Consider the following 21,498-nt stretch of genomic DNA (forward strand, 5'->3'; position numbering starts at 1 on the left):
TCTTAGAACTGCATTGTTGGTTAAGGGCTTGTAAGTAAGCATTTCACAGTAAGGTCTACACCTGTTGTATTTGGCGCATGTGACAAATTGTCACGCCCTGACCTTAGAGATCCTTATTATTCTCTGTTTGGTTAGGTCAGGGTGTGACTCGGGTGGGAAAGTCTATGTTTTCTATTTCTTTGTTTTTGGCCGAGTGTGGTTCCCAATCAGAGGCAGCTGTCTATCGTTGTCTCTGATTGGGGATCATATATGTTGTCATTTTCCTTTTGGGTTTTTGTGGGATCTTGTTTTCTGTTTAGTGTCTGTGCCTGACAGAACTGTGCGCTTTCATTTTTGTTTTAAGTGTTTTGTGAATAAAGAAATCATGAACACTTTCCACGCTGCGCTTAGGTCTACTCTTCCTACCACCAATGAGAGCCGTTACACAAATAAAATTGGATTTGGTTGAAATCAGATAAAAATCCGATTGCTGGCTATGCAACTTGTGTCTAAACTGTCAAATCTGATTTATTTTAAAGTGAGCTCAAATTGAGCAAGTTCCCCATTATAAGTACTTGGGTATTTTGACTGAAATAAGCTATTTTTTAAAACACATATTGAAAAACGGACAAAAAAGCTAAAAATTAAGATTGTTTTCTTTTATAGAAATAAATACTGCCTCACTTTGGAAAGTAGAAAGAAGATTGTTTAAGCAACGCTTCTCCCAGTAGTTGATTATGGTGACATGCGGCAGCCTCTGTTTTAAAATCTTTTGACTCAGTACTGTGTATCATCACTGGGGACAATTTTTATACACATCACTGCATTTTGTATAGTTCTGTTGGCTGGGAGTCTCTGACTACCAGAAGGGCCCAGCATTGGCAACTTTTTGTATATAAAGCTGTTCTTCAGAGACTCCCCCACTACCTCAGCTCACATATTAATTGGAGATCCAGAGATGTTCAGACCCGTTCTCTGGACTGGCTGGTTCTGGAAGTCCCACAGGTCTCCACTGAGCTGGGGAAAAATACTTTTAGTTTTTATGCCCCCGGCTCGTGGAATTTCCTTCAGGCCACCTTGAAGCTGGACTTGCCGGTCACCATTGGAGAGTTTAGATCAATTGTGGGAGATGTGATCGTTATGTTTGTTTGGATTAATCTTGTTGTATTTATTGTATTGTGTTGTTATTATTTTGCTTTATGTTGTACTGAATTGTGTGTTCATGTTCACAGGGCTTCCTTGAGAATGAGACCCTAGTCTCAATGGTGACCCCCTGTCTCATTGGAATGGTCCCATCTGATCTCGCCTGCCTTCAATCATTGTTAGAACAGTCAACTCAATTTTCTTGTCAATTTAGATTGCCTTGTTACCCAAACCCCTCAATAATGTACAGTTGTAGTCGGAAGTTTACATACACTTAGATTGGAATCATTAAAACTCGTTTTTCAACCACTCCACAAATTTCTTGTTAACAAACTATAGTTTTGGCAAGTCGGTTAGGACATCTACTTTGTGCATGACACGTAATTTTTCCAACAATTGTTTCAGACAGATTATTTCACTTATAATTCACTAAATCACAATTCCAGTATGTCAGAAGTTTACATACACTAAGTTGACTGTGCCTTTAAACAGCTTGGAAAATTACAGAAAATTATGTAATGGCTTTAGAAGCTTCTGATAGGCTAATTGACATAATTTGAGTCAATTGGAGGTGTACCTGTGGATGTATTTCAAGGCCTACCTTCAAACTCAGTGCCTCTTTGCTTGATATCATGGGAAAATCAAAAGAAATCAGCTAAGACCTCAGAAAAAAGATTGTAGACCCTCCACAAGTCTGGTTCATCCTTGGGATCAATTTCCAAACACCTGAAGGTACCACGTTCATCTGTACAAACAATAGTACGCAAGTATAAACACCATGGGAACACGCAGCCGTCATGCCACTCAGGAAGGAGACACGTTCTGTCTCCTAGAGATGAACGTACTTTGGTGCGAAAAGTGCAAATCAATCCAAGATCAACAGCAAAGGACCTTGTGAAGATGCTGGAGGAAACATGTACAAAAATATCTATATCCACAGTAAAACGAGTCCTATATTGACATAACCTGAAAAGCCGCTCAGCAAAGAAGAAGCCACTGCTCCAAAACCGCCATAAAAGAGCCAGACTATGGTTTGCAACTGCACATGGGGACAAAGATCGTACTTTTTGGAGAAAAGGGGGGAGGCTTGCAAGCCGAAGAACACCATCCCAACCGTGAAGCACGGGGTGGCAACATCATGTTGTGGGGTGCTTTGCTGCAGGAGGGACTGGTGCACTTCACAAAATAGATGGCATCTTGAGGCAGGAAAATTATGTGGATATATTGAAGTAACATCTCAAGACATCAGTCAGGAAGTTAAAGCTTGGTCACAAATGGGTCTTCCGAATGGACAATGACCCCAAGCATACTTCCAAAGTTGTGTCAAAATGGCTTAAGGACAACAAAGTCAAGGTATTGGAGTGGCCATCACAAAGCCCTGACCTCAATCCCATTGAAAATTTGTTGGCAGAACTGAAAAAGCATGTGCGTGCAAGGAGGCCTACAAACCTGACTCAGTTACACCAGCTCTGTCAGGAGGAATGGGCCAAAATTCACCCAACTTATTGTAGGAAGCTTGTGGAAAGCTACCCAAAATGTTTGACCCAAGTTAAACAATTTAAAGGCAATGCTACCAAACACTAATTGAGTGTATGTAAACTTCTGACCCACTGGGAATGTGATGAAAGAAATAAAAGCTGAAATAAATCATCTCTCTACTATTATTCTGACATTTCACATTCTTAAAATAAAGTGGTGATCCTAACTGACCTGAGACAATTTTTACTAGGATAAAATGTCAGGAATTGTGAAAAACAGTTTAAATGTGTTTGGCTAAGGTGTATGTGAACTTGCGACTTCAATTGTATATCTCCAGACCGCGGTTATTACATATCGCACCCACTACGAGTCACTTACTACAAGCCGCGCCCATTGCCATTGCAGCTGCTAGGGGTGTCTCTGGCCCACACACCAGCACAGTAGGTGGCGGTAATCCACCAAGGAAAGCATCCTGACTGGTTGCATCACCACCTGGTATGGCAACTGCTCGGCCTCCGATGGCAAGGCACTCTAGAGGGTAGTGCGTACGGCCTAGTACATCTCTGGGGCCAAGCTTCCTGCCATCCAGGACCTCTATACCAGCTGGTGTCAGAGGAAGGCCCTAAAAGTTGCCCAAGACTCCAGCCACCCTAGTCATAGACTGTTCTCCCTGGTGTGATGTTTCCGGGGCACAATTCAGACAAGCCAATCATGTCAAAACCCACATGCAAATGCACACAGGAGTCAGGCCAAATGGAAAGGGGGATACCTAGTCAGTTGTACAACTGAATGCATTCAACTGAAATGTATTCAACTGAAATGTGTCTTCCGCATTTAACTCAACCCCTCTGAATCAGAGAGGTGCGGAGGGATGCTTTAATAGACATCCATGTCTTCGTCGCCCCTGGGAACAGTGGGTTAACTGCTTTGCTCAGGGGCAGAACGACAGATTTTTACCCTGCCAGCTCAGGGATTCAATCCAGCAACCTTTCGGTTACTGGCCCAACGCTCCTTTATGTGCAGGGGAGTATTAACAAATACAAATTTGCAGGGTGGAAACTACGAGACTGATAAAAGAGAAGAAAAAAAATGTTATTTATAAAAAGAGTTTACTTTTGATACAAAATATTCAAAATTGTTTGACAACAGAAAAACTACAATAAAGACGGATACTATTACAATACTGTATGTTTGTTTTACTGTTGTAGTCCTTTCATATTGAGCGTCTCTGTGGGAGATCCTCAACTGGTTTCGCAAACTCTCCTCGCCACCTTTTGAAAAAGGTAAAAAGTAATCAGTGAGAGGAAACGTGAAAACAAACCGTAGCATGCATGAAATTACTCTCCTACTCCACTCGCGTGTCATCAGGCAAATTAAGTTAACAGAGGAGGAATCCCAAAATATGTGTAAAGTGGTAAAAACAAGTTTAACTGGTTGTACCAGGCATTTAATAGATAAAATATTAGTTGTGTGATCGGGAACCAATAGGATACACAGGGGGAGAATCTCAATTGCGTACTCCTCAACTCCTTCTCAAAACCCATTGGATGAGAACGCCATAGGTCCCTCCCCTATGACCTTCTCCTCCAATGGGTTTTGAGGCGGCGGCAAGGGGAGAGGATGCGAGGAGTATGCAATTGAGATTCTCCTCTGATGTTCCTCTGACAAAGGAGGCAATCTCCTACATATGGTGACCACTCATCGGTTTCCGGGTCACGGAGGAGGATGGAGTCATCAACTTTTTCTCAAATTAGGGGGCCTTCCAAACTGTTGTATAGAGGTCAAGATTCCTCTCCAAAGTATTGCTTCTTCTGGTGGCGTTTTCGGTCGCCAATTTGGGAGAAGCTTTGTCCACAGTGTGAGGAGCGGTACGGTTTCTCTCCAATGTGAGTTCTCATGTGTACTGTAAGAAAGTTCTTTTGGACGAAACCTTTTTCACAGCAGAAGCACTGGAAAGGTCTTTCTTTATTATGCACCCTTCTTACATGACTCACCCCATCAAGTGAACGGGAGAAGGACTCACCACATCAAGTGAACGGGAGAAGGACTTTCCACATTCAGAGCAAGGATAGGCTGCTCTTTCTCCAGAGTGTTTTAACTTGTGCACTTGCTTGTGACTCTTTAATGTCCATTCACGTGTAAAACGCTTTCCGCATTCAGTGCAGTGGTACGGTTTCGCTCCGGTGTGTGTTCGCTGGTGCTCTTCCAACTGTCGTAAATTTGTAAAACCATCCCCGCAGTCAGTGCAGAGGAATGGCTTTTTTTCCACTTGCAGTGTGTATTCTTAGGTGTCTTTCTAACTTTGTCTTGTTTAAGAAACACTTTCCACAGTCCGAGCACTGGAGTGCCAGGTCTACAGAATGTACTGGAAGGTGTGATCTTAGTTTTGCCATGTCAGGAAATCTTTTATCACACCTTGAACAGCGGTAATGTATATGTTTCTTTTCCTTGTGTGTTAGTTGATGTTTTTTTAAGTCTCTCACGTCCCGCAAAACATTTATTTGTATTTGTTATTTATTCAAGTAGGCAAGTTGAGAACAAGTTCTCATTTACAATTGCGACCTAGCCAAGATAAAGCAAAGCAGTTCGACAACATACAACAACACAGAATTACACATGGAGTAAAACAAACATAGTCAATAATACAGTAGAAAAATAAGTCTATATACAATGTGAGCAAATGAGGTGAGATAAGGGAGGTAAAGTAAAAAAGCCCATGGTGGCAAAGTAAATACAATATAGCAAGTAAAAAACTGGAATGGTAGATTTGTAGTAGAAGAAAGTGCAAAGTAGAAATAGAAATAATGGGGTGCAAAGGAGCAAAATAAATTAAATAAATAAATACAGTAGGGGAAGCGGTAGTTGTTTGGGCTAAATTATAGATGGGCTATGTACAGGTGCAGTGATCTGTGAGCTGCTCTGACAGCTGGTGCTTAAAGCTAGTGAGGGAGATAAGTGTTTCCAGTTTCAGAGATTTTTGTAGTTCGTTCCAGTCATTGGCAGCAGAGAACTGGAAGGAGAGACAGCCAAAGGAGGAATTGGCTTTGGGGGTGACCAGAGAGATATACCTGCTGGAGCGTGTGCTACAGGTGGGTGCTGCTATGGTGACCAGTGAGCGGAGATAAGGGGGGACTTTACCTAGCAGGGTCTTGTAGATGACCTGGAGCCAGTGGGTTTGGCGACGATTATGAAGCGAAGGCCAGCCAACGAGAGCGTACAGGTCGCAGTGGTGGGTAGTATATGGGGCTTTGGTGACAAAACAGATGGCACTGTGATAGACTGCATCCAGTTTGTTGAGTAGGGTATTGGAGGCTATTTTGTAAATGACATCGCCGAAGTCGAGGATCGGTAGGATGGTCAGTTTTACAAGGGTATGTTTAGCAGCATAAGTGAAGGATGCTTTGTTGCGAAATAGGAAGCCAATTCTAGATGTAACTTTGGATTGGAGATGTTTGATGTGAGTCTGGAAGGAGAGTTTACAGTCTAACCAGACACCTAGGTATTTGTAGTTGTCCACATATTCTAAGTCAGAACCGTCCAGAGTAGTGATGCTGGACAGGCGGGCAGGTGCAGGCAGCGATCGGTTGAAGAGCATGCATTTAGTTTTACTTGTATTTAGGATCAGTTGGAGCCCACAGAAGGAGAGTTGTATGGCATTGAAGCTCGTCTGGAGGGTTGTTAACACAGTGTCCCAAGAAGGGCCAGAAGTATACAGAATGGTGTCGTCTGCGTAGAGGTGGATCAGAGAATCACCAGCAGCGAGAGCAACATCATTGATGTATACAGAGAAAAGAGTCGGCCCGAGAATTGAACCCTGTGGCACCCCCATAGAGACTGCAAGAGGTCCGGACAACAGGCCCTCCGAACAAGGCGAGGCAGTCATTTGAGAAACCAAGGCTGTTGAGTCTGCCGATAAGAATGTGGTGATTGACAGAGTCGAAAGCCTTGGCCAGGTCAATGAAGACGGCTGCACAGTACTGTCTTTTATCGATGGCGGTTATGATGTCGTTTAGGACCTTGAGAGTGGCTGAGGTGCACCCGAAACCAGCTCGGAAACCGGATTGCACAGCGGAGAAGGTACAGTGGGATTCGAAATGGTCGGTGATCTGTTTGTTAACTTGGCTTTCGAAGACTTTAGAAAGGCAGGGCAGGATGGATATAGGTCTGTAACAGTTTGGGTCTACAGTGTCACCGCCTTTGAAGAGGGGGATGACCGCGGCAGCTTTCCAATCTTTAGGAATCTCGATACGATACGAAAGAGAGGTTGAATAGACTCGTAATAGGGGTTGCAACAATAGCGGCAGATCCTTTTAGAAAGAGAGGGTCCAGATTGTCTAGCCCAGCTGATTTGTACGGGTCCAGGTTTTGCAGCTCTTTCAGAACATCTGCATTGTGCCCATGTTTACGGATTTAGGGTTGTACCTGGTGGGTCCCTTGATAATTTGTGTGAGGTTGAGGAAATCTAGCTTAGATTGTAGGACGGCCGGGATGTTAAGCATATTCCAGTTTAGGTCACCTAACAGAACAAACTCTGAAGATAGATGGGGGGCAATCAATTCACATATGGTGTCCAGGGCAAGGGGGGTCTATAAGAGACGGCAACAGTGAGAGACTTATTTCTGGAGATATACATTTTTTAAATTAGAAGCTCGAACTGTTTGGGCACAGACCTGGAAAGTATTTGCCAGTTCTTGCTGTGAGATGTTACCCCACTCTTCCACCAAGGCACCTGCAAGTTCTCGGACATTTCTGGGGGTCGGGGGATGGCCCTAGCCCTCACCCTCGGATCCAACAGGTCCCAGACATGCTCAATGGGATTGAGATCCGGGCTCTTTGCTGGCCATGGCAGAACATTGAAATTCCTTTCTTGCAGGAAATCACGCATAGAACAAGCAGTATGGCTGGTGGCATTGTCATGCTGGAGGGTCATGTCAGGATGAGCCTGCAGGAAGGGTACCACATGAGGGAGGAGGATGTCTTTCCTGTAACGCACAGCGTTGAGATTGCCTGCTTGCAATGACAACAAGCTCAGTCCGATGATGCTGTGACACATCGCCCCAGACCATGACGAACCCTCCACCTCCAAATCGATCCCGCTCCAGAGTACAGGCCTCGGTGAAACGCTCATTCCTTCGAAGATAAACGCGAATTCGACCATCACCCATGGTTAAACAAAAACGCGACTTGTCAGTGAAGAGAACTTTTTCCAGTCCTGTCTGGTCCAGCGACGGTGGGTTTGTGCCCATAGGCAACGTTGTTGCCGGTGATGTCTGGTGAGGACCTGCCTTACAACAGGCCTACAAGCCCTCAGTCCAGTCTCTCTCAGCCTATTGCGGACAGTCTGAGCACTGATGGAGGGATTGTGCATTCCTGGTGTAACTCAGGCAGTTGTTGTTGCCATCCTGTACCTGTCCCACAGGTGTGATGTTCGGATGTACCGATCCTGTGCAGGTGTTGTTACACGTGGTCTGCCACTGCGAGGACGATCAGCTATCCGTCCTGTCTCGCTGTAGCGCTGTCTTAGGCATTTCACATTGCGGACATTGCAATTTATTTGCCTGGCCACATCTGCAGTCCTCATGCCTCCTTGCAGCATGCCTAAGGCACGTTCACACAGATGAGCAGGGACCCTGGGCATCTTTCTTTTGGTGTTTTTCAGAGTCAGTAAAAAGGCCTCTTTAATGTCCTAAGTTTTCATAACTGTGACCTTAATTGCCTACCGTCTGTAAGCTGCTAGTGTCTTAGACTGTTCCACAGGTGCATGTTCATTAATTGTTTATGGTTAATTGAACAAGCATGGGAAACAGTGTTGAAACCCTTTACAATATAGATCTGTGAAGTTATTTGGATTTTTACCAATTCTCTTTGAAAAACAGGGTCCTGAAAAAGGGACGTTTCTTTTTTTGCTGAGTTTATATGATGTGTTCAAGACAACTCGGAAGTTGTGCCGTGTTCAAGACAACTCGGAAACAGAGACATTTTTGACATGGAAACTCGTAGAAAGATGAGCTCCAGTTTCCGAATTGGAAAATATCAGAATCAACCAGTAGGAAGCTCTATGCAAAAAACATATGCAATTTTTAATTCGGAGGTTCCGAATTCTCTTGAAAGCCCCCTCAGAACTCGGAAATCTCCGATGTCTGACTTCAGGGCTTTCAAGTCAACTGGAAACTCAGCGAAAAAACGAGCTCCAATGTGGCACTGATGATGCAATCCTCATTATAGTGCATCTCATCCCGCAACATCTGGAGAACCCCAAGGCCTATGCTCAACTGCTATTTGTGGATTTTAGTTCAGTAAGTTCAGCCAGATGTTAGTAAACCCCAACACCATCAGTTAGTATCATATTTACCTTCTACAGGATTGTTGAAAGTGATGTTGGTGACTTCATGAAAGACAACCAGAAACACAAATCCTATGATAACCTGAGTAGACTTAGAATCAGATTTAGAATCAGATTATCATGAAAAAAAATTGACAAAGGAGGAAGAATTGCATTTTTGTGGACCACCACATCAAACCAATGGTTGAGAATCTCCCATCTTATGACAAAGACACCAGTCACATGATCTCATTGATAGAGGGCCTACCAGAAGGCACCCTGCTGGCCACTTTTGATGTGGAGAGTTTGTACACTATCATCCCACACACAGAAGGCTTGAGGGCGCTGCAACACCTCTCCAGCAGAGAGACTCTACCCTTGCTCCATCCACTGAATGCATCCTGCAACTGACTGAACTGATATTATCCAACAACTACTTTGTCTTTGAGTCAGATTTTTTCCTCCAAATTCAGGGTGTGGCCATGGGCTCCCCCTTTGCTCCTAACTATGTGAATCTGTATGTGGACAATTTGAGGAAGCACTCATTTCCCAAACAGAGACACACCCCCTCCTGTCTAAAATCCTCCTATGGAAGAGGTACAAAGATGATGTCTTTGTGCTCTGGGAAGGAAGTTTATTTATTTTTAGTTGGATCCCCATTAGCTGTTGCGAAAGCAGCAGCTACTCTTCCAGGGGTTCACACTGAACATGAAACATGACATAATACAGAACATTAATAGACTAGAACAGCTCAAGGACCGAACTACATACATTTTTTAAAAGGCACACGTAGCCTACATATCAATGCAGAAATTATCTCGGTCAAATAGGGGAGAGACGTTGTGCCGTGAGGTGTTGCTTTATCTTTTTTTTTTTAAACCAGGTTTTCTGTTCATTTGAGCAATATGAGATGGAACGGAGATCCATACAATAATGGCTCTATATAATGCTGTACGCCTTCTTGAATTTGTTCTGGATTTGGGGACTGTGAAAAGACCCCTGGTGGCATGTCTGGTGGGATAAGTGTGTGTGTCAGAGCTGTGTGTAAGTTGACTATGCAAATAATTTGGGATTTTCAACACATTAATATTTCTTATAAAAATAAGAAGTAATGCAGTCAGTCTCTCCTCAAGTCTTAGCCAAGAGAGTTGGATCATTAAAAAGAATGACGTATTACACACAGACTTATACACAAAGCCCAGAGACCGCAACAGCCTGCTACGTGCGGACAGTATGCATCCCCTTCCCCTCAAGAATGGTTTATCATATGGCCAGTTTTGGAGGATTAAATGCATCTGTGGCCAACGGTCATATTTTGACACCAACGCTAAGAAAATTACAAACAAATTCAAAATTAACTCTTGATGATGCAATGATAAAAATATCCCAAACACTAAGAGAGGAACTGCTCAAACTAAACCAAAGAAGAAACCCAACGCAACAGTCTTCTGCACAAAGTATACCAAGTGTTCAGAGAAAATGAGAGCAATCCTGAAAAAGCACTGGCACCAGCGGAGGCTGCTGAGGGGAGGACTGCTCATAATAATGGCTGGAACGAAGCGAATGGAATGGCATCAAACACATGGAAACCATGTTTGATGTATTTGATACCATTCCACTTATTCTGCTCCAGCAATTATCACAAGCCTGTCCTCCCCAATTAAGGTGCCACCAACCTCCTGTGACTGGCATATTCTGCAATCAGACCAAAAAATTGCACACCTCTTTAAGGAACCTTCACTAGTGGTCTACAAGCGTGGCCACAATATTGGGGACAGCCTAGTGAGATCTGACCTGCCCCCTGAGCCCACTCAGACACTCTTGGCACCCATTCAAAATGGGAATTGCAAATGTGGCTCATGTGCACAGTGCTACAGCACTACGAAAAACATCCTTCTTCAGACACCCACACACAGGTCGAAAAATCCCTGTTAGCGATGTCATTTCATGTAAGACAAAAGGAGTAATCTCTCATCACCTGTGGAATAGCCTACGTAGGATAATTGAAAAGACAATTAAAGCAACGCATAGCTGAACAACACAGCGCAATCAGGTGTAAGAACACTGACTAGGTAGCAGCTCACTTTGTTGAAGCTAACCATTCTATCTCCTCCCTGAAATACACAGGTAGCGAGCATATTACTCTACCAAGGAGGTATCGAGCATATTACTCTACCAAGGAGGTATCGAGCATATTACTCTACCAAGGAGGTATCGAGCATATTACTCTACCAAGGAGGTATCGAGCATATTACTCTACCAAGGAGTGGAGACCCTACTATTGAGGGAGACCTACTGGATTTCCTATCTAGAAACACTGACCCCTACTGGTCTGAATACTGACTTTGTTCTCAGGCCCTTTTTATGAACAAGTCCCCTTTTTAAAAAGGTTACCTATGTAACCACGCTTGGTGAGCTATATGGATCACTCCAATATTGATCCGAGGTGAGGATTTACTCCCTTGTACACCTGTGTCACGGCTGGGGTCTGCCCCTATATATAGACCCCATGGCCGTGGCAAGTTCTTTACATCATTTAGAGGATTGGAGTGATCCATATAGCTCACATAATTGTGGTTACATAGGTAACCTTCGTTATGTTTCACTATATTGGAAAACAGGTACCAGATTAGTCAGTGCTAGAGGGACCTGGCCAGCCAGCGGCGAAGTCCCAACGCGGGACCGAGACGCAGGGGCCGTCAATGTGGAAGGTGTCCCGGCCCTGTCCCCGGAAGGGGAGGTGAGCCCCAGGACCGCTGAACCAACCGCAGAGGGAGGTGACACATATACCTGATAGTACCTAGCAAAGGTGCAAGAGGAAGCCCAGCTACCGCAGCACAGATCTCAGCAAGGGGCACTCTTCTCAGTAGAGCCCAGGACGCAGCCACACCTCGTGTTGAATGTGCCACCACAGATCCCAGCACTGGCATGCCAGCCAGGCAGTATGCTGTCGTAATCGTGTCCACGATCCAGTGAGAGAGCCTCTGCTTTGAAAGCCCAGCCCCCAGGACGCTCTCACCATAGCAGACAAAGAGCTGCTCTGTTGTTCTCACTGCTCTGTTGTTCTCACTGACTGTCCGCTCCACATCGGCAGCCAGTGCCATCACAGGGCACAGCATGCCAGAGGGAGGCCCAGACACCGTCAGCAAGCCCAACAGGCGTTGGCAGGTCAGGGCGGATACCACCCGCCTCTGCCAAAAGTGGTCGAGGCAAGATGGATCGCCTGAACCCTTTTGGTGGGCAGGCGTGCTCTCATGTGGACTGAGTCCAGTTCCATGCCAATGAAGGCCACCCTCTGGGAGGGCGTCAGATGACTCGTCATTTACAGTAATGCTCAGCCCTCCGATGTGGGTCAGGAGCATGTCTCTGTCTGACAGGACCTGAGTCCTGGTCGGAGCACAAATCAGCCAATCGTCCAGGTAATTGAGGATCAACAATCCTCGGGACGTGAGAGGTGCCAGGACAGCGTCCATGCACTTTGTGACAGCGCGGGGTGCCAAGGAGAGGCCGAAGGGAAGAACCATGAATTCGTAAGCCATCCCTTCAAAAGTGAATCGGAGGTACTGCCAATGAGCAGGGTGAACAGGAACATGGAAGTACGCATCTCTCAGGTCCAGCGTAACAAACCACTGGTCCCTGGACACGGCCTGCAACACGCGGGCTGGGGACAGCATGTGGAACCTCAGTACCTTCAAGTACCCATTGCGGTTACGGAGGTCCAGAATCAGTCGAAACCCTCTCTCTTTTTGGAACCACAAAATAAGTGGAATTGGAGTCGGTACCCCTCGAGCATTGTGGATAACACCCAGGGGGACTCCACACCCTCCCCCACTTTGCCCTTTGAAACCTGGAGAAGCGCCGAGGCCGGGGAAGGGTGTGTCAGGGGTCCTGTCGGGGCCTGTCTCTCCTTTGGCGCCCCGAGCACCTGGGTCTCCCAGGCATGTCCCTATGGCGGTAACAGTTGACACCATCACACCTGTCACAAAGGGAAGCCATAAGCTCAACCAAGCCAACAAGGCCACGGAGCAGGGGTCCGACGCCCTGGGAGAACTTATGTCGTGACCCCCTTGGAGGAATAGGAACCCGGTGAAGGATAAATTACCCAGTACCTCTGAAAAAACCAGGGAAGACCCGTCTGAGAAAACAGGCTGTTGCTTCACCGCACGCTGTGCCCCTTGCTGCTGTCGTCCCTTAGCAGGATGCGATGGGGCAGGAGAAGGACCCCACCGTCGTTCGGGTGCAGGTGGGTGGCGATGGTCCGTCTGCCTTGGACCCGGGGCCTGAGGAGGCGGCATGAACCGTCTCAGGGTCTCCCAGTCCCTACGAACCTTATCGGTCTGCTCTAGAATATCATCAACCCCTCGGCCAAACGTCAGCCCTGGGTTGATGGGGTAAGTGGCAAATGTGCTCGGTGGCAGACGGGATTGCGCCAGACAGAGATGGCGCCGGGAGGTAACCACCTGCACCATGGCCCGTCTGTTGGCGCCAGCCACATCCCTCTGGAGCAGGGAAAGCAGGCGAGACACCTCCATCACTTCCCGGAGGAGCTCCTATGTGCCCTCCTGCAGCCAGGAAAACAGAGTCTGCAGGTAGGCCTGCAGCAGCATGGCCGCGTTGGTAAGGCGGCCAAGAGAGTAGAGGGACCCATTTGTGGCTTTCAAGTGCGCTCCACCGCCCTCTGCGCGTGGCTCAAACCCAGGCAGTACATACACAAGGTATGCGAATCCCCAGGGGATGCAACGATCACACCTGTCAGAAAGGGAAGCCAAAAGCTCAGCCAAGCCAACAAGGCCACAGCAGGGGTCCGACGCCCTGGGAGAGCTATGTCATGACCCGCTTGGAGGAATAAGAACCCGGTGAGGGATAAATTACCCAGTACCTCTACAGAGGAAGACCCTTGTGGGAAAAACAGGCAGACAAAAAAACAGCGACCAGGTAACTGCAATATTACCTACCGGTTTAATATCCAAGGAGTAAAAACAGCACCATATGGTGTAACGCCCGTTAAGGAACCCCAAAGTTAACTAAGTTGAGACATTTTCCATGATACTCACACTCTGCAGGGGAAAGAACAATAAATATCCCTGCAAGATAATTAACAGAGAACCCGGGGAGCAGCATGTTAAAGCAATTCACAACTCATGCATAGAACAAGCCAGTCGGCAAGTTGTGTAAGGTAAATTACAGTTTGTGGCAGCAAGAGCCACCAATATTTTAATGCACAGGGAGTCGTAGTGTACCGCTAACGAGAAACACGCACGACAAACCACGGGCGGAAGATACAGATCAAGCGCGCGCTGCGAGTGGAGCACTCAAGAGGGGTTGCTCCAGGCTGCAAACAGCCAGTGAGTATACTTCCACGCAAGGTATTACACTTACCAAGCGAACTTCCAAACGTTTGTACCTCAAACATACGGACGTCAGCCGAGAAAATGAAAGATAGCGTGTCACTGCCGTGGGGTCTATATATAGGGGCGGACCCCAGCCGTGATACAGGTGTACACGGGAGTAAATCTGTAAATCCTCACCTCGGATGTATCCCTCCGCCGCGGAGTGATACCAATATATTGGAGTGATCCAATATAGTGAAACATAACGAGTTTTTATTGGACAAATTCAGGTTGGTCCCGCCCAATAATATATTATAGTGGGTGTTGTTCTAAAGTCCCCATACGACATTATGATACTGTGTTTCAATGTAATGTTTCAAGGACAAATATACATTAATTGAACTATTTATTTAGTGGGGAGTGCAACATAAGAACTCTATTAAACAAAATACTTGTTTTTATATTTTCAATTTTTATTGAGAGATGATTGGCTTCTCTTCAGTTCATTCAATATTATGTATTGTTTTTTTAGACGTATGTATTACAGTGTCTGTAATGGGAGGAAAAAACGTATTTATCTTCCAAAACATGTAGCTGTTGAAATTGAAACGTAGCTCACCTCTCTACAGGATAAAGCAACAGTGTTGATGACTATAATGTAAAGCTGGAGAAGTTAATGCAGGATCCCATAATGTTTTCAATATTGCTAACCAATTTAAGTTCAATCTGATGTAAAGTTACTCCCCCATTAGGTCAGTACAAAGAAATAACAATAGTTAAGATTAATAAATGTCTCTTACTACAATAAACCTAGGAGCTGGTTCACTCATAGACTGTTAAAAACTCTGGGTTCACTGGTGGCCTTTTTGTATATGTCATGTAGTATTAGATGGCTGCTAATGTTAACTACATTCATTGTCAATGCACAATATTTGTTCAACAGTTGTGAAAGGACTTTTAGAAAATCCATAAGAACAACAGTTAAATTGTACACATGTATCACCACTTCATCCATGCTTAATAACATCAACAACAATGGGTTATCGTTTTGTAAGCCAGCTAGCATAAGCAGACATTTGCGTACATGCGTTGCTGTGGTTGCACAGTACCACAAGCTGTCAAAATAGACCAAAAAGTACATTTTCTACACCAATAATTTAGATACTACATATGAAATGTCTTCCCACATCCCTTGAATTGGTACTGGCTATATCCATATCCACACATCGTGGCATTGTTGACAAATTGGCTATTTACATTTTTTCCCCTGATTCACTTCAAACGCTCTTATTGGCCAAGACATATCGTCAGCTATCCAGGGTTTAAATACGTAATTGGTCCCGTTTCGCACTACTTTCTTCTGTTGGCTCCCATTTGGTTTGTTTGGTCTCTAGTAAATACACCCTAGGGAGGTATTCATTAGTTGCAGACCATAGCAAAACATTTGGCCTGTTGCAAATGGAAAACGTTTACTCTAGGAGCCAAACCGAAGCAAGTACAGCCAAACGTGGCGGGACCTACCCAAATTTGATCAATAGAAACTGTCTTCATTGTAAGACTGTTGGTAGTAAACCATTTCCATTGCAAACCGTTTGTTGCTATGGTCTGCGACTCATGAATACACCCCAGGCATTACCTGGTCAGACCAATGGGTCAGCCATCAACCTAGCCATAACATTACGTTTTAGAATGAATTCTCTCCTTCTAGTTGTAATGAACATACAGTACCAGTCAAAAGTTTGGACACCTACTCATTCCAGGGTTTTTCTATATTTTTACTATTTTCTACATTGTAGAATAATAGTGAATACCGTAATTTCCGGACTATTAAGCGCACCTGAATATAAGCCGCACCCACTGAATTTAAAAAATATATATTATTTTGAACATAAATAAGCCGCACATGTCTATAAGCCGCAGGTGCCTACCGGTACATTGAAACAAATGAGCTTTACACAGGCTTTAACGAAACACGGCTTGTAACAAAAATAAATAGGCTTTAAGGAAACACGGCTTGTAACAAAAATAAATAGGCTTTAACGAAACACGGCTTGTAACAAAAAATAAAAAATTAGCAGTAAGCTTTAGTTGTCTTTTTGCACTGAGTCAATTCCTCACGCTGCTGTTTCCAACGTCTTATCATCAACTCATTAAGACCAAGCTCCCGTGCAGCAGCTCTATTTCCTACAGCAAGATCAATCGCCTTCAACTTGAAAGCTGCATCATATGCATTTCTCCGTGTCTTTGCAAGCAATGCAGGTGCTTCTACACCTGCATTGCTTGCTGTTTGGGGTTTTAGGCTGGGTTTCTGTACAGCACTTTGAGATATCAGCTGATGTAAGAAGAGCTATATAAATAAATTTGATTTGATGATGAGGGTGACAAAATGACTACCGTAATCAGAAAGATGGGAAGTTTGAGAGCGCTCGATTTAATCTAAACAGTAAACAAAAAAGTTGTTTGACCTTAACCCGTTCGGCAATTTCATTGGTCTAATGAAAGCTTCATGCCGCCAAAAAACTGAGCACGTCACAGAATGTGTTTTTTTGGAGAAAAAAAATTTGAAAGCGGGAAAAATCCATATATTAGCCGCGTCATTGTTTAACCAGTTATACTTAACTGGCCCAGATACTAGACTTTAAATATGCCTGTATTGCAGGGCTGATTAACTACGACAAACATGTGAAACACAGACAGGTGTATGCGCAAAGCGAGAACATTACACGTAATACATTTTTGATTTTGGGAGGGAGTAGCAGCTAACAACTGGATTTAATACTTTCTTGTCCACTGTTCGTCACGACAGACCCCGATTCGATCCTGGGCTGTATCACAACCGACCGAGGGGCGGCCGGTAGGCCGTCATTGTAAATAAGAATTTGTCCTTAACTGACTGGCCTAGTTAAATAAAGGTTCATTTAAAAATGTGTTATTTCATAGTTTTGATTCACCGTAAATTCCGGACTATAAGCCGCAACTTTTTTCCCACGCTTTGAACCCTGCGGCTTAAGGAAACTAGCAAAGTAAAAAAAAAAAAAAAATTGGGAGTAACTTTGTTAGCCTCATTCTAATATACTTCAATCTCTCTCTAGAAACAGCATGGCACAATTATGCACCTGTTGACTAAAGAGGCTGTTCGTAAAATCTGCAGACTATTCCTAGAGGTCTCTGCGGCTTTACAAAATGAAAATGAAAAACTGAAGATCAAGGTGGAGCAGATGGATAAAGATCTAAAGGCGATGGGTGAGGGGCGAGAAGAACCGAAAAGACCAACCCATATTCTGCACAATGGAAAGATCTTTCAAATTAAGCCAGTTGGTGAGTGTGGGCCCAGCAACTCTTCACCGTCTATTGAATATAGCAAAGGAAAGCTGTTTGTATGGTTTGCTTGTACTGATAGTTTGTCTTCCACCTGTTTGTAAAGGGAAATGTTGTAAAGTTTTATCTGCTTGTTATTTAAGATCTCCCAATGATGTCTGTTAACAATGTGAAGACAAACACCGTGGTCTCAGCATTGCTCAGCATTGGAGATGTCAGTCAAGTAAACACTGTCATCGTACGGGAAGAGGTATGTCCTTGTAACTTATGTTCATTTTCTGTGTATGATTTTAACAAATCTGTCAAATGTGTGTGTATATTAAAATAATGACTCCTGCATTCCAGACTACTGCGAGAAATACAGGCTCTAGCACCGACACTGTGAAGGAGAGGAGTGAGGTGAAATCAGGAACTAAAACGTCAGTCATTGAAGGTAATATCCCAAAGAAACATGGGTTCAGTCCTAAATGGCACCCCAGGGCTTGACATTCAGGTATTTGTCAGTGTCAACTGAAAGCTAATGGCCCGGGCAAGATCTTACAGGAAAGCGGATGATGCACGCATAATTTCAATAGCACGTGATTTTATTTTTCATTTGCGGGCTGAGCTTATTATAACCTACCCTCCATACCAAAACAATTACATTTTAACTTTACCATGTCATATTTACGTTGATCGTTTAGAGGGAAAACATTTAAAAAGGGTGTTATTCTTAATGATTTTTAGCAGTCAGCAGGCTGTTGTAGGGCCCTGTAAAATCCTTAATTTGTCATTCAGTTTTCCAGGTTTTGTTTTCAGGTTTGAGTTTTTTTTCTTAGTTTTCACTCTCAAAATCACACTTTTCTTTGTGGAAAAACAACCAAATTGGATGTTCCAAGTACACAACCATGCTTAAACCACAACAATAGACCACTTTTGAGGTCTGGGATAAAAAATATATATTTTATTGGGGGAGAGTGTAGTTTCCCTTTAATTTAATTGTGCACCCTGGCAAGAGACCTTTGTGTTTGGCTAGCGGTGTTTCTGTAGCCTACCGTACAATGTATAGTGTGCATCACTGGTGGTTGGTGGCACCTTAATTGGGGAGGACGGGCTTGTGGTAATGGCTGGAGTGGAAGAGTGGAATGATATCAAATACGTGGTTTTCATGTGTTTGATGCCATTTCATTCACTCCGTTCTGGCCATGATTATGAGCCGTCCTCCGCTCACCAGCCTCCTGTGGTGTACATGTGATTGCAAAGTTTGCTAAACAAATGCCCACCTGGTTGATACAAATCATCATGATATCATTCTGCCAGGTAGCCCTACTTTGTAGTCAACATTTTAATTGGGAAGGTTTTTTAGAAAAGCCTTTAAAAGGACAGTTTCAGCATGCTAACTGGCAAAAGAACATACAGGCATTACTTCTTCAGAAAGTTCCAGGAAATACAAATCACTGATGCATTCTTTTCTGTTCATGAATTATGACAAACTAGTGCAATTAAACATATTTTGGAATAAATTCAATACATGATTTTTTTTAAATCTGTCGGACAAATTTAAAAATCACTGATTTAAAAAAAACACCGCTCAGACAGACAACTTTTTATACACCAGGTTTGTCCACCGATTCTTTCCTTCACATTCACTGGTAGGCTAGATATCATAACTTGAAATGTATTTTCTACTGCTTTCCTGTGCCTACCGCTCTTCTGTGAGCTGCTCCACACTGCTCCACAAGCAGTTGTTTGAAAGCTGCACGCTCTCGCTGCCCGGTGATATTCCGCTCAAAGTAGGCAGTGTGTGGCACAGTGTGCTAAATAATCTACATAACGAGCTAACAGCTTCAGGATTTTTTTTTCATCAATTAGCCTAGATTGAAAATGGCATTATATATATTTTTTCACTGGCCCAAGCGGGCCACTGACATGGATGATTGACTGGCCCGGAGGGTTTCCAAAACCTCCCGGGACCAGTGGGCAGCCCTGTAAGTCGAGCCCTTCACCCTATTCACTATATAGGGGTGCCATTTGGGACACAGCATACAGTTGTTGCTGGTACAATTTTGTTTTGTATTGAAAGATGGCTGGCAAACCAGTCACTTACTGTAGCATAATGCCTGTATATTTGTCTCATCTGTAGGTGCTGCAGAGGCTTACAGTAAACCGACAGAGACTTCTTCTCTTCTCTCTGTGGGAGACTCACGTGGACTGAATACAAAGCCCTCATTTAGAGACACTGAATCCAAGGGTGAACCTATGAGAGCTGTTGTTCCAGAGGAAACAGACAGCGGGAGAGGCAGTCATGAAAAGGAAACAAGCAGCCGTACTGGGACAGGATCTACAGAATACAGCCACGGAATACATCGGAGCATTTCCACAGAATACAGCCACGGAATACAGCGGAGCATTTCCACAGAATACAGCCACGGAATACAGCGGAGCATTTCCACAGAATACAGCCACGGAATACAGCGGAGCATTTCCAAGCTGAAGAAACCCTTCAAGTGTGACATATGTGAGAAGACCTTCCACGCGAACTGTCTGTTGAAACGCCATATAGCAGTTCACAATAAACCGAAGGGGCCCTTTAAGTGTGACATTTGTGCGAAAACCTTCCGCCTGAACTGTATCCTGACTCATCACATGCAAACTCACTCAAAAGAGAAACCTTTCAGTTGCAAAGTTTGCGGAAAGAAATTCAGTAGTAAGACAAATCTGAAATCACATGAGTTTGTTCATGCAGAGGTGAAACCGTTCACCTGCCTCACTTGTGGACGAGGTTTCGCCTCAAAGTACATGCTTGACGTACACCAGCGAGTTCACACAGGTGAAAAACCATACAGCTGTACTACGTGTGGAAAGAATTTCAGTATATCTCAAAACCTGAAAACGCATATTAGATCTGTACATACAGAACGCCCACACCCATGCTCCCAGTGTGACAAGACCTTTTGGCGTCTTGTCGAATTGCAGGAGCACCAGGTAGTTCACACAGGGGAGAAGCCATTTAGATGTGAAATATGTGAAGCTACTTTCAGCTTTAAGGAGAACCTTACGAGACACCATCGAATTCACACGAAGAAGAGGCCGTACACGTGAGGCGTGTGGAAAGACATACATTCAGTCCACCAACTTAAAAGCTCACATGCTAGTTCATGGGGCATTAAAACCATTTATGTGTGACGTTTGTGGAAAGACTTACCTTTACAATTATCAACTGAGAATTCACAAGCTATCACACGTGGCTGATGGAGAGGGGCACTCAAGAACCAGAAAGAACAAGGCCAACCAACAAAAACAAACCGACCAACCAAAACCCTTCAGCTGCGAGATATGTTTAAAGGGCTTTAGCTCCATCGGTTCTCTGAAAACACATGGAAGAATTCACACAGGAGAAAACATATACACTTGTTCCACATGCGGAAAGACTTTTCTCCATAAAGTTACTTTTGACTATCACCAGAAATTACACACTGGAGAGAAGCCCAATACTTGTGGTTGTTGTGGAAAGAGATTTATTACCAAACAATCTCTTAAGATACATGAGCTGATCCATACAGGTGAGAAACCACATAAGTGCAGTGATTGTGGGAAGACTTTTGGATTTATCGGTAATCTCAAAAGACATGAGCGAGTCCACACGGGAGCGAAGCCTTTCAGCTGTGATGTCTGTGGGACACGATTCAGACAAGCCAATCATGTCAAAACCCACATGCAAGTGCACACAGGAGTCAGGCCATACTCCTGCAAGAGATGTGGAAGAGGCTTTTCTGATTCAAGACACTTCAAAAAGCACAACTGCGTCAGTAGCTAACGCAAATCTTCTGATCGCACTTTCAGAAGTAAGAAATTAGGATTACATGCCATGATGTTGCAATCTCAATAACTTGGATATCTAATAACTTGAGTCAGGTGTGTATGAGTCTGAATGCTGAAAGACACCGT

General features: G+C 44.3%; 1 protein-coding gene across 1 annotated transcript; it reads left to right on the forward strand.

The window, feature by feature from the left end:
- Positions 1-17,603: 17,603 nt before the first annotated feature.
- On the forward strand, positions 17,604-20,539 carry LOC115179259 (zinc finger protein 235-like). Its single transcript, XM_029740641.1, has 4 exons — positions 17,604-17,821; positions 17,917-18,004; positions 19,694-20,345; positions 20,527-20,539. Exons 1-4 carry the CDS (start codon positions 17,723-17,725, stop codon positions 20,537-20,539), a joined length of 852 nt encoding a protein of 283 aa, XP_029596501.1. The 5' UTR covers positions 17,604-17,722.
- The last annotated feature ends 959 nt before the right edge of the window (positions 20,540-21,498 follow it).

The sequence above is a fragment of the Salmo trutta genome, chromosome 39 (assembly GCF_901001165.1).
Source record: "Salmo trutta chromosome 39, fSalTru1.1, whole genome shotgun sequence".
Lineage (NCBI taxonomy): Eukaryota > Metazoa > Chordata > Actinopteri > Salmoniformes > Salmonidae > Salmo > Salmo trutta.